Here is a 12072-nt window from a genome sequence, read left to right as displayed (position 1 = left end):
CCATGGGCAGTGTTTGCGGCGGTCGCATTCGCTGGCTTTGCATTAAAAATAATTGTTTATTTATAGCAGTAGCCGATTGGCTCGAAACCAGTTCGAATCGCAGCGTTGAAATACAAACAAATCGATAGCCAAGGGCTATATATATAGATATATAAGGCAGTCAATGCTGATATCATCTTTGGATAATTGCACGCAATTTTCACTGCTCGCCCACATGATAATCTCAAGATAACTGCCAGCTACCACTTCGAACCAATAACCAATGTGGGCTGCATTTTGCGTGGGCTTTTCCAAGTGAGAGAGACCGCTCATTGAATTGGCTTGGTATGATGGCATTTTAAAGCCACCAAAGTAATTTTTATGAGCATCTATTTCCTCCGTTTTTGTCTTTCGGCATGGCATTAGTATGCAATGCCACTGCATTTTCCGTGTCAAGCATATGCGTAGCACTGGCTGCTGCCTGCCAACCTGTCTGATTTCCACAAAACACCACCCGCTATCGCCGCAGCCTTCTTTAACCAACCTACGGGCCCATGTTAACGACGTTGCATTTCCTTCATTTTCCTTAGCATTTCCATTTTCCATTCCCAGCATGGCTAGCAAACAGCTAACAACAACCCACTTCTCGGGCCTTTTATTGCTTTGTTCTCTCTGGCTGGCATTCAATGTCTCTGAGCCTGTCTTTCATTGTTCCCTTTTTTGGTCTGCCAATGCAGAGAGGAAAAAAAAATCATAAAAGTGCTAATAAAAAATATATTGTAGATATAGTAAAAAGTATTTATTGTTTTTTAACCTTCAAGATATATACAAATATTTTAGGCGGCTTTTAAAAATTGTTGAAAATTTAATCTGCATATAAACAGAAGGATTTAAGGTTTCCTACAACTTGTCTTAATATTTACTCATTACCAACTAATTATTACTTAGTAATGAACTATTTAAGAGATTTTCTCTCAATGTTTCCCATTCTATGCTGCCCTGAAACTAGGGGGCCCCCAATGATTGTTGTGGCACGAATCCGGCGGAGAAAAGGTTCTTCCGTTCGAGTGACCAACGAAGCAGAATCAGCTCAATTACTCAACTTTTGCAGATCTCGTTTCCAATTTCATTGCAATGCAAACACATTTGCAGCCACACGACGACTCTTATTAGATCCAGAGAGTAACGCTCTTCCAGGTGGAAAAGGTGCAGACATGCTCATGCATACATACACAGAAAACTTCACAGCTTGGCCAAGTTGAAGATCTGGCCCCGAAAAAAGTTTTTGGCATAAAAAAGTTTGTCAGCATCCAACGGAAACCTCCTATGACCAGAGTCGAAAAGACAAAACAACCTCACACCAGCGGCACAGACTTAACTTGAAACAGAAACTGAGTTGTGGTTGTGTGCTGGTTGCTTCTGTAAAACTGCACTGAGAGAAATGTTGTAGAGGTTATTATACGCCATTTATATATGCCTAGGAAAGGAAAATTCAACCACAAGCTTGTACTCCCAAGAGGGTTTTTCATTAAGAGGAATTCATAAACTAAAATATTTATGAAAACTATAAAATTCTCAAAAGGCAATATCAGAATGTATTTTTTCTACTTTTACCTTCCACTTCCTTTTTATTTTCCCCCGTGTATTTAAAGGTAAAAGGTTTTTTTATGCTTAAGCTGTATCTTGAAGCCAAAGTTATTTTCAGAGAAAGTTTTCATCAGGCCGTCAAGAGCGTGTACCAAAAATAGTTGCCAAAAACAAAAAAAAGAGGAAAACTGACTTTGGCAACATTCTTGAGCCTTCTGCCGTTATGAAATTCAAACCAGCCTCCGGTAGCCGGCTAATGATGAGTCCAGAAATGGAAAGTAAAACTTCCACGCACGCCTCCCCTCTACGTAAGCCCCCAATACAAAAGTGCACTTACGCTCCATCTGCGTTCGAACCGTATTATTGTAAACAAATTTTCCAGCTGCAATGTCGGTAAACCGGTTGTCGGCTGTTCGGTTGCTACGAAACCTGACCTGATGCAAAAGCCTGGCCAAAGAATGGGTAAGAAAGTGAATTTACCATTTACCATGCCATCGCAGCCAAGGCAAAGTCCATTTAAAAGTACATGGTAGGAAAATTGGAAAAATTAAGCACATCCTGGCCAGTGGGTTGTCCTACATGTGGAGTATTAATAGTACACTTGAAAAAAAAGTGCACCTTAAGAGGGAAGTTCAATGATTTAAGATATTTTTTAGTGACTTGAATGCAGTATTAAAAAGTTTGTTTAAAGAGAAACTTAAAAGGAAAGCATTTCCTATATATTTTCTACCAGCCAAGATAATTTAGAATGTAATTAAACAAATTTTTAATATTATTAAAAAAAAAACCCTGAACTAAACAGGGTAAAAATGTTCACTTCTTTAAGTTAAAAGTATTGATCTCCTCCTTGGTTAACATGGACTTCTTAAGCGCCAAGAGAACTTCATTAGGCTGCTGGGATAGCAGCTTCATTCGCTCCGAGGCCACAAACTCATCCTGCCGTTGCTGAACATTACGCAGCTCCTGGAGAATGTCCTCAACCTCCTGAGCAGCGGCAATTCTGCGCTTCTTGTTCTCCACAACCATATCGTCCATGTCCTTATAACACTGGACATCAATACGTCGTGTGTTCTCTTGCTGGGCCACCTGCATTCGATATTGCCGTTCGCCAAAGCACATGGGATCATTGGGCTTGATCAGAGCATCCTGCACAGCTTTATCCCTGAAGAACTTCTGCTCCTCGCGTTGGCTGAGTAATTGTTCCCGAATCTCCTGCTTCTTGGCCATCTTGGTCCTGGCCTGTTCCAAAGCCAATGCATTCTCTTTGGCTTTATGCTCGCGGATCAGGAGACTTGTGATAAGTTCTTCGCGCGACTGCAGATCTCGCCTGATCTGACTGAGCTGGAAGCCTAGACGAGCAGCATTTATGTCCCTGGCCTCGATCATATCAAAGTGTCTCTTCCTCTCCTTCGAAACATAGGTCGCCGTTACTGGTCCTAATGCATCCAGGATTCCTCTTTCGGGTTTATTCTTCTGGGCCAGAGAGTTGGCTTCGCGGGTTTGCCTTAGCATGGCTGCCGATTGATCCAGGGACTCCAAGAGCACCCTTCGCTGTTTCTCCTTTGTAATTGCATTATTTAGGACCTCCTGTTCAGCCTTCTCTTTGCATTCCTTCAGCTCAAGACGTCCCATTTCGACGGCTTCCTGGTGTTCTTTTTGCTGCTTGTTTCGTTTCTCCATGATCTGGGTCATAATATCACTACGGAAGGCGGCTTTCTTCTGCGCCTGTAGCCTCTTCTCCTCCAGCTTCTCCTTCTCTATAGCCCGCTGTTCTGCCAGAGCCTCTTCCCGTTCCCGTTGCCTATTCTGCACCCTTTCTCTTATGTTACTGAGGATCTTGTTCTTCACAGCCAGCGCGGTGTGGGCATGAGCCACCTCCATCTCGAGATCCCTTAAATTTGCCGCATTACGATGGATTTGAATGAGTCTACTTTTCTCCACCTGCTGGAGGGCCAATTCTTTAGCCAAACCCATGGTGATATCGACATCGGATTGATCTTGTCCCTGGCGAGGATTCAAGTGATTATTAAGCTCGGCGGCCACTTCTTCCACCTGAAATTTGACCAGCCGGAAGAGGGAGTTCTCCGCCACCGAAGACTGTGAAACTATACGGCATGCATCCTTGTCAGTGTCACAGTTATCACCATTTGGCAGTGGCTTCATGTGGGTCAACATGTTGGGTATGGGCTCCTGGGCGGCGGTGGCAAAAATCGATACACCCGGATTATCCCAAACGCCGTGGACGACGCGATCTGTTTCCGTGTGGTGGCCATGCATGGTGATTTAGGGTTACTAACCTTCTTCAAGTTAACAAATGAAAGTAAATCTAATATTTATAAATAGAAGTTTCTTTACTGGAAATCTTTTTTGGGTATTACTAACCTAACGAAATGTTTTGACTAACTCAGCTAGAACTAGTCTGATTAAGCTAACCTTTATGTACCTTTTTTGTTTTTTGATTAAAAGTGTTAGCTGCATTATAATGAAATCAAAATCCAAAATAACCTTTCAGATAGTTTCAAATGTCAAATCAATGCTCCTGCTGTTTAATTACCAGCCACATTTCCAAGAATGTTATTTTCGTATCAATAAGCTCGCTCACATTCTGGTAACTGAAAACCCTCTACTCGGGTAATTTAAAATTACTTTCTACCCATGTTTCTCGGAAGGCATTGTAGGTTTATGCAACTCAGAAACATGCACTCGAATGTGGGCCGCCGGAGGTTTTGTGGACTTCCAGTGGATTAGCATATTTGAGTGGGTTCTGGGCCATGAGGCCAAGAGATCTCTCCGCATGGCCACATTGGGAGCCACACGCTCGATGGGGGAGCCAACTTAATGGGTATATGTGCATCAAAGTAAAGCTCAAGTGCTTTCCACGTCGAGGGACGTCGTTGCCCTGACTATTGGTTGGCTATATGTACCTATGAATTTACATACAAATTTGTATGAGAAACCCCATTCCGAGCTAAACGATTGAGTTTCTAAGCTTGGATGCGTGGCACTCAATAAAAATAATATTTTTTCTGCATTTTAAATAGATTTTTAAGTTAAAGGGAAATTTGACGAAAAGGTAAGAAATTATATTAATAAATCATGAAATTTATTTTGGATTTATGAAAGCCAATTAATGTAGAAAAAAACTTAAGAAAAAAGTTCTTAGAAAGGTATTCTAGTTTGGATTTTCCATTAACTGATACTCAAACTTGAGCAAGTTTTTATGGTTACTTAAGCTAGATTAAGCTAGTTTTTCCAAGCTCTAAACTCGACGTTCTAGAGCGATCTGTTGACCATTTGTATCGTCTGGCTTCCATAATTTATATATAGTTATCTAACTGCCGAGTGCTGGTTAAATGCTGCCCTGTCATCGCCGTCTTCATCATCGTCATCGTAATCATCGGAGGCAGAAAACAGTGAAGCTCCCAGACCATCAGTCACTGTCCGCGACAGAAGCTCTTTAGAGGACCAGAGGAGGTTGGGTGGATGAGTTTGAGGCATGAGTTAGCTCCAGTAGCAGCTGCAGCTTCCAAAGGCACTTTCCTCCACGCATTTGTTGCTTGTCCATGCTTTTTGCCCGGCCAGGGTCCGGATAACCTTTCCATTTTACAACTGTCAACGGCGCAACAAATGCGATTTGCCAGCGGTTTGTTTTATTTTTTTTTTCCTTTTTTTTTCTTTTTTTTTTTTGTTATTTATTTTTGTACTTTTCCCCAGTGCCGTAATTACGCGTAAAGTTTTCATGCCTGCATTTGAAATTGTACGCAATTTTCCCAAAAGTGTCAACGCATGTCCAACTTAAAAGTTTTGAAAAATGTTAATTTTTGTCGTTGCTAATGTTGCATTCGTTGCAGCTGCTGTTGAGTTTAGTTTTTTTTGTTGGTTATTCGAATCGAACGCGTCTGGCATTACATGACATTCATTATTGCACATTATGTTGAACGGATGATGGAAAGTGATGGCGGTGGTTGGTCCCTATGAGACGGCACAAATGCTCAACTGGCTGGACAATAGAAAGCATTGTTGTTTACCTTAATTGATATAATAAGTATATCTCCAGCTCGCACGGAAGTTCGGCATTAAGCCTTTAGCTGGGTCATCGTCAATTAATCAAGCCATCTTCATGGAGAAACTTTGACTGGTTTTGGTTCAACGAACTTCAAGGTGATTTTTCTTTGATATTTACTATAAACTTTAAGGTGAAAAGTCTTTAATGCAAATAAACAGCTTACGTATAATTTTTTAAATATTAAATTGGTTTAACCCTGATTCAGCTTGTGCAGGTAATGAGTTCTGAGAATTAATAGCCATCTCTGGTATTTTCTGGCATCAACAGATTCGAGGAACTCTCTTCAAGCAAAGGAAAGCCTTTCGCTATTTGTTGACCCGGAATATCCGACAAGTGAGGAATGCACACAATGAAATCGCCATATATATATATATACACACTATATAGGGCTTCTTGTCCACCGCATAAAAGAAACTTAACCCCTTGTGCCCCCCATGGCGAGATTTTCTACGGCACTTGACTGCGAGGATTTGTGCAGTTGATTTTATTTTATTTTATTTTATTTTATTTATATACTTTGACTTTGATTCCATTTAAAATTGAAACTTCACCGTAACTTTAGACGGGGCAATCAATAAAATCAAAAGAAAAAGAAGAAGAAGGCAGCAGAAAAAAATACGATGCAGGACGGCAGCAATATGGAAAAACTTTCAACTGCAAGTGGCAGGCAGCTCAAGACAAAGTTTCAAGTGCAATTTTCATATAATTTCCATGCAAACAAACAGACGTTTCACTAGGGGCCACGACCTCAGGTCGGGTTTTCTCCATATATATATATATATATATATTTTATTGAAAATGAAAATATCAATTTGTCCTTCAAGCTGCATATAATGACATTTTACAAAGAGGTTTTATACCCTAAGGATTTATTGATACTTTACCACCGCTGAAAGGGAAATTTATTTGATACGAATAGTTATTTTATGTTTTCAAAGTCCATTTTCATATTATTTTCTCTCAAGGAAAGTGAAAGAGATCGACTTTGTATTATTGCAAATGAGGATGAATAGGAAATTTATTGAAGCAAAATTTTATTCAAAGGAAAATTGCAATTTTCCATTTAGAAGGTTTCTTTTTAGTCAAATAAAGATTTATTTCAGTTACTGAAGGTGAACATTTTATTTTATTTAGAAAAAGCAAAAGTAAATATTCAAATCTGATTTATCAGTAAATATCTTTAAGTTTTACTAACGAAGGCCCAAAGCAAATATTCAAAAGCTTCCTGAAATATCTATTCCCTTCTTAAATCAGGAAAAGCCACTTAAATTTTGTGCGTTTTCTATGCTAACGTTATGCTTCTGTGCCTGTTTCTGGTTCAAGACACAGAATGAATTTTAATTAAATTGTGTTTATAAATAATGACCTTTTGGCCCGGGTCCCAACCACCAAATTGAGTTACATAATTATGCGTGGACTGGCTGTGGCGGTAGTCAGAAAAAAAAAAAACAACAACAACCTGATTGGGAAGCAAAAAGGCCAACCGAGGCAATCAGTCAAACCCAAAACAGCGATACAAACATGTGAATTTTGGACGGGGGTTGGAGAGTAGGTTGAAGCACGGGGGAGATGGGGGAGATGGGCTGGCAGCATTTCATCGATATCAAAGTCTCGATGCTTACACACTTAATCGAATTTAGCGACAATTTTACCGAGTTTCCATTAGCCGGTTGTAATGGATGATTTTCCAATTACCGGTCGCCCTGCCACATTCACTTACCCGCTCCCTCACTCTGTGTAGTCTTTTTGGGTACCACGTTGCGTATGGGTAATGGCAAACAGAGCAAATGCGATGCCAATCACACGCACATTCGTCATCCAAACGCCACCAAGCCACCTTTCTCTCCACAAAATGCAAATCGATGGGGGCAATGTTTCAGGGTTTTTGTTTCCTTGTGGCTTTTGCCAAATTGCTCGCTTTCTTTGTTGCCACGAGTTATGTTGATGTCGCCTCATCGAGCCCAACAGCCGCATTTTGGCATTTCCGAATGGCAAATAAAATTGATACACTTTCATTTGTGGTCGCGTGTGTGGGATGTGGATTCAAGTGCACAGAGAAAAAGTTCATCATAGGTTTCAAATTTCATTTTAAATAGTAAAAAAACTAAACTATTAAAATAATATGAAATAATTTCCTTTTCCACTTCAGAAACTTCCAATTTTATGGCTCAAAATTCCTTTAGTTTAAATTCCTTGAAGCAGTTCATGTGTGAATTTTATTTCTCCATGTGGAAATGTCTGTTGCTTTTGTCATTTCCATCACAATCAATTTTTAATGCCCGGCATTCAGCTGTCCGAGATCAGGAACCTGAGCACGTTCCTCGTGCCACATGGGGCAGGGTACAGTGTGGAAACATGATTTGCCTGTTGCACCGAGTGGCCTTTTTGGCATTGGAGCTAGGGAATCCGGTATTCTGAGAAGCCTTTGACACAAGCGGGTCAGATGGCTTTCGATGGCTGTCGACAGTTGCCTGTTGGCCAAAAACTGTTGCCAGATTGAAAATTGTTGGCCCCTCAACAGGTACACATAGAGCTCAATTATGGCTGACAGGAGGGGGGGCAGATAATTTACTGCTCGGCTGTGGATTGACATCGTCTTTAATTAAATGCCTTCCGATTGACAATATAGGAACTGACATATCAACTTGCCAGTAGCAGTAGCAACAGCAGCAGCAGGCTCAGAAGCCAATAATTCACATGGCAAATATGAAAAGGTTAACACAAATGCCCTTTGTGCTGCCGTCAGCTTATGAAAAAATAAAATTCATTTGCGTCAAAGTCTACGATCGAATTAATTTCCTAGTTTAATATTTAAAAAACAATTTGGAGTCTAACACAAAGGCTATTGTGGTACATCTACTCTCGTTTATAAATATTTTTATGTTTTATATGTGGGTTATAAAAACATGTCAAAATATCATGTCATAGACTTCGATTGGCTGCACATAACTTTCCACTTAAATGCAGCTGCTGATTGACACATGGCTGAAATTGAATTAACTTGGCTGTCATAAATTTTATAGCCAGCCAGAGTGGAGGCATAAACCAAAAACGAAAAAGCAGTTTGTGTGTCCCGCATGTGCGAAATTAACAGTTGACTGTTATACCGATATATATATATATATACGACTATATATCGTGTATATAAAAATCGGTTACACCGCCCACCCAAGCCAAAGCCAAACGGAGTTAGCCAGATTTAGAGTTTGGCCAAGATTAAAAAAATGAAATAAAATCGTGCAAAAGGTCTGGCACTCCGTTTTGAACTAACAACACAAATTGAAATTTTTGAGAGAGTTCTTAATTCGTATTTTTAGGGCAAAACAAATAAATTTCCTAGTGTGTTTTTTTGTATGAAAGTACCTAAGCACTTTTCAGCCAAGTTAAGTTAGCCTAATTAAGTGGGAATGGTCAGGAGAGGTAATATTAAATTTTCTTAAAGTTATTTGGATGAGTTTGGAATTTTAAAATATTTTTAACGACCCCTGTAAATTCCTAGAAAACTCAAGTATTTAATTCCTTGACATTGCCAAAACTTTCATCTTTAACATTTTATTTTTTTTGACCAACTAATTTGATGAAAAGCGCGAAGTGAAGTGAAAATGCAAATCCATTTTCCCTCGTGCCTTGCTAGACTGGGTCATAAATCGTCTGGGCATTACATAATTAAACGGAATTGTTGGCTAGTTAGCGTGTACGTTGCCTTCAATTACTTAAAATTCTGAATGGCCGCCAATGAATTGAACATTGTCACGCTCGTCCAGAGGAAATGGTCCATAGGAGAGGCATGGCGAGGTGTATGGAAGTGAAGTGTTGGCCCAAAACGGAAGACGACAACGACGAAGACGACGTCGAGTAAAGCCAGGCAACGGCACTCTTGGTCTGGGCCAAATTGGTAAGCCGGCAAGCGGTCTTTTGGCCATAAGTCAACAACCTTTTTGGCAGGCGGCCAATTTACGCACGTACAATTTGTCGTCGGCGGCACGTAGCTCTCGACGCTGAACTCGAGTCGACTTTATTTACGGTTAGTCGTTGACTCCGTCTGGAGTGGCTTCCAATGGGAATGAACGAATGGAATGGTAGGTGGGTGTAAGGGTGTGGGGTGTCGATCTGGGTTGCAAAGGTCAGGCAGCTGTGACGGAGTTTGTCCAGGGAATGATATTGCGAAAGATAGGCAACTTGAGAAGGTTAATTCGAATTTATAACTTAAATATGTGGATTTATTTCGATTGATATGGATGACACAGTGAGAAGTAGTTTTTTATAAAATATATATTTAAGTTTAAAAGTTTACGTGATGCTAAACAAATTGTTAAAAACCATAAAAATAAGTAAATCAGCTTTTAGTCAAAAAAATACTACGTTTTTCCATCGAATATCTAAATATTCCCTTTAATGAATTAATGCTGCTCATTTTAAGCAAAAAAATGAACTTCTAAGTTCGAAAGAAAAGTGTTTTTCCAACTTAAACAAAACACAGCTGGAATGAATACACAGCGGCAACCTTTTTAAGCTCGGATTCACAGCAAAAAGCATATTTTAGCACGCCTTTAGGTGAAAAGCAGAGAGTGTAAAGTCAACTATTTTGGCGGCTTTTTGCATGCCTTTTTTCTCGCATTTTATTCTCCTCTGCCCGGCAGTTAGTCAAGCGTTTCCAGCTGGCCAGTTCGAGCATTTCTTTAGCCTGACTCTGCCCTGCCCAACATCGTTACTCTTTTTATTTATATTTATTTTTTGTGCAGACGCCAGCCATAAATTTATAATTTTGTACCAGAAGAAGCAAAATTTTTGTGAAGCTCTCGTCCGGAAAATGCGCCCGGGTCGCAGTCGCAGCTTCATTTGACTAAGTGTTTAGCAATTTTGTTTCGTTTTCGCATTTCACATTTTCCTCTCCCTTTTTTGTTTTTATTTCCAAAGAGAGAACCTTTTTTGCCGTTTAGCAAAACAAAAAAGGAAAGTAACCCAAACCTAAACCGAAACCAGGCAAAGTATTTTCCGGGGGTTCCTTTTAATGTTTTCATAACTTTCGGCGCGTCTGTCAATAAGTCTTCTTAGAAAGAAACTCGAAAACTTAAGTCAGGTTACGTGACTCTCATATCAATGAGTTTTCGACATCCTTTCAGTGGTTCCGATTTGAATATTAACACATCCAGTGGGTTGAATGAAATATTCTCCTCCTTCTTTTTTTGCCCCAAAGCTGACCAAAGTCCAGCTACATTTCAATGTTTGCTCTCCCCAGCTATATGGCTGGATATTGTCCCAGTGTTTTTTTTCCTGTTTTTTATTTGATTCCTCTTACCAGTTACCTGATATTGATTTTGCTTAGTTTACATGTGGGACTTATCAAATATTAATCACGAAATATGGCCAACAATGCAGGCTTTCATTTTTCCAGCTTGCTTTTCCATGTTGTTGTTTTCGCACATGCGCCAAAAAAAAAAAAAAAAAGGAAAATATACAACATAAAGTAAAACTCAACACCCCAAGCAACAGAGGCGGAGGCCATAAATGAAAATATTGAAATTCGTTGAACACGCGGCTGTCATAGAGCATTATCCGGTATTCAGGACATGCGACATGCATGGCATTTTTTATATACTATATCCTATATATATATATCGTATGTACCTTGTTCCTGAAAGAGGATAACACCAATAGACACTCGCACTTATATATATACATATATATTTAATATCTCTAGAGCGCGATTTGGACATGTGCGGCTCACTTGATTGCTTATTGAAAAGAAACAGAACAGAAATCGTGTTTCATTAGATTGCTTGCTATAGTAGACTTCCCCATGCCGGTCACATATGGGGCATTACGTTTTTCGGGAACGATTCATATCCTGTTCGAGCTTTCAATGATTGATGGCTGCATTTCATTAGGATAATGAGCGGCGACAATGGACACTAAAACTGTGAGACAACAGATTGCTAAAATATCAGTTACCAGCGGGAAATGGGTCAACTTTGATTGAGGTATCAAAAAAGTATTGAATTTCTAAAGAGAAAGGTTCTGAGAAAGGATTTTTAAAAAGGTATTTTGTAGGGTGCTTAACAGGGGTAAACTTATACAAATATTATGAAAATCAAAGAAAGTAATCAATAGGTTAAAGAAGCCTCTAACAAATTCTTAATACTCTTTAGAAAGCAACACATTTCTAGCTTGCTTAAACCACTCAAAACCATTTCCATATACCCTAAGTACCCCATACACCTTTAAAGCCTTCCTTCTCCTCATCCATTTTCCAGTCATTCGTTGCATCGCCTTCTAGGGATCATTTAATCACAATTTAAAGCTAAATTATGCGCTTGACCTGGCCAATGAGGGACAACGCCAATGGTTCGGCCAATTAAGCACCCCAAAATGTCAATTAAAAAAATATTTTCTCCCCCTGCCCTTTTCCACGTTTTCCCGTTTTTTTTTCGCGAAAAGGG

The 12072-nt window shown here is 39.6% G+C and overlaps 2 protein-coding genes across 4 annotated transcripts in view; one reads left to right on the top strand and one right to left on the bottom strand.

The window, feature by feature from the left end:
- The window catches only part of LOC108109209 (synaptotagmin-like protein 4), a 72530-nt gene that overhangs the window by 28084 nt on the left and 32374 nt on the right, over positions 1–12072 (top strand). The window lies entirely within an intron of this gene.
- LOC108109232 (apical junction molecule) lies at positions 2280–3941 on the bottom strand. The gene has a single exon (XM_017217708.2). It carries the CDS (start codon positions 3841–3843, stop codon positions 2380–2382), a length of 1464 nt encoding a protein of 487 aa, XP_017073197.2. The 5' UTR covers positions 3844–3941; the 3' UTR covers positions 2280–2379.

This window comes from Drosophila eugracilis, unplaced genomic scaffold (genome assembly GCF_018153835.1).
Source record: "Drosophila eugracilis isolate 14026-0451.02 unplaced genomic scaffold, ASM1815383v1 contig_367, whole genome shotgun sequence".
In the NCBI taxonomy this organism is placed as follows: Eukaryota; Metazoa; Arthropoda; class Insecta; order Diptera; family Drosophilidae; genus Drosophila; species Drosophila eugracilis.
Note: the sequence above shows the minus strand (reverse complement) of the source record. Positions and strands in the feature narration are given on the sequence as shown.

What these genes read in the sequence shown, in the direction of transcription:
- LOC108109232 (XM_017217708.2), bottom strand. Translation starts at nt 3,843, where the DNA reads ATGCATGGCCACCACACGGAAACAGATCGCGTCGTCCACGGCGTTTGG.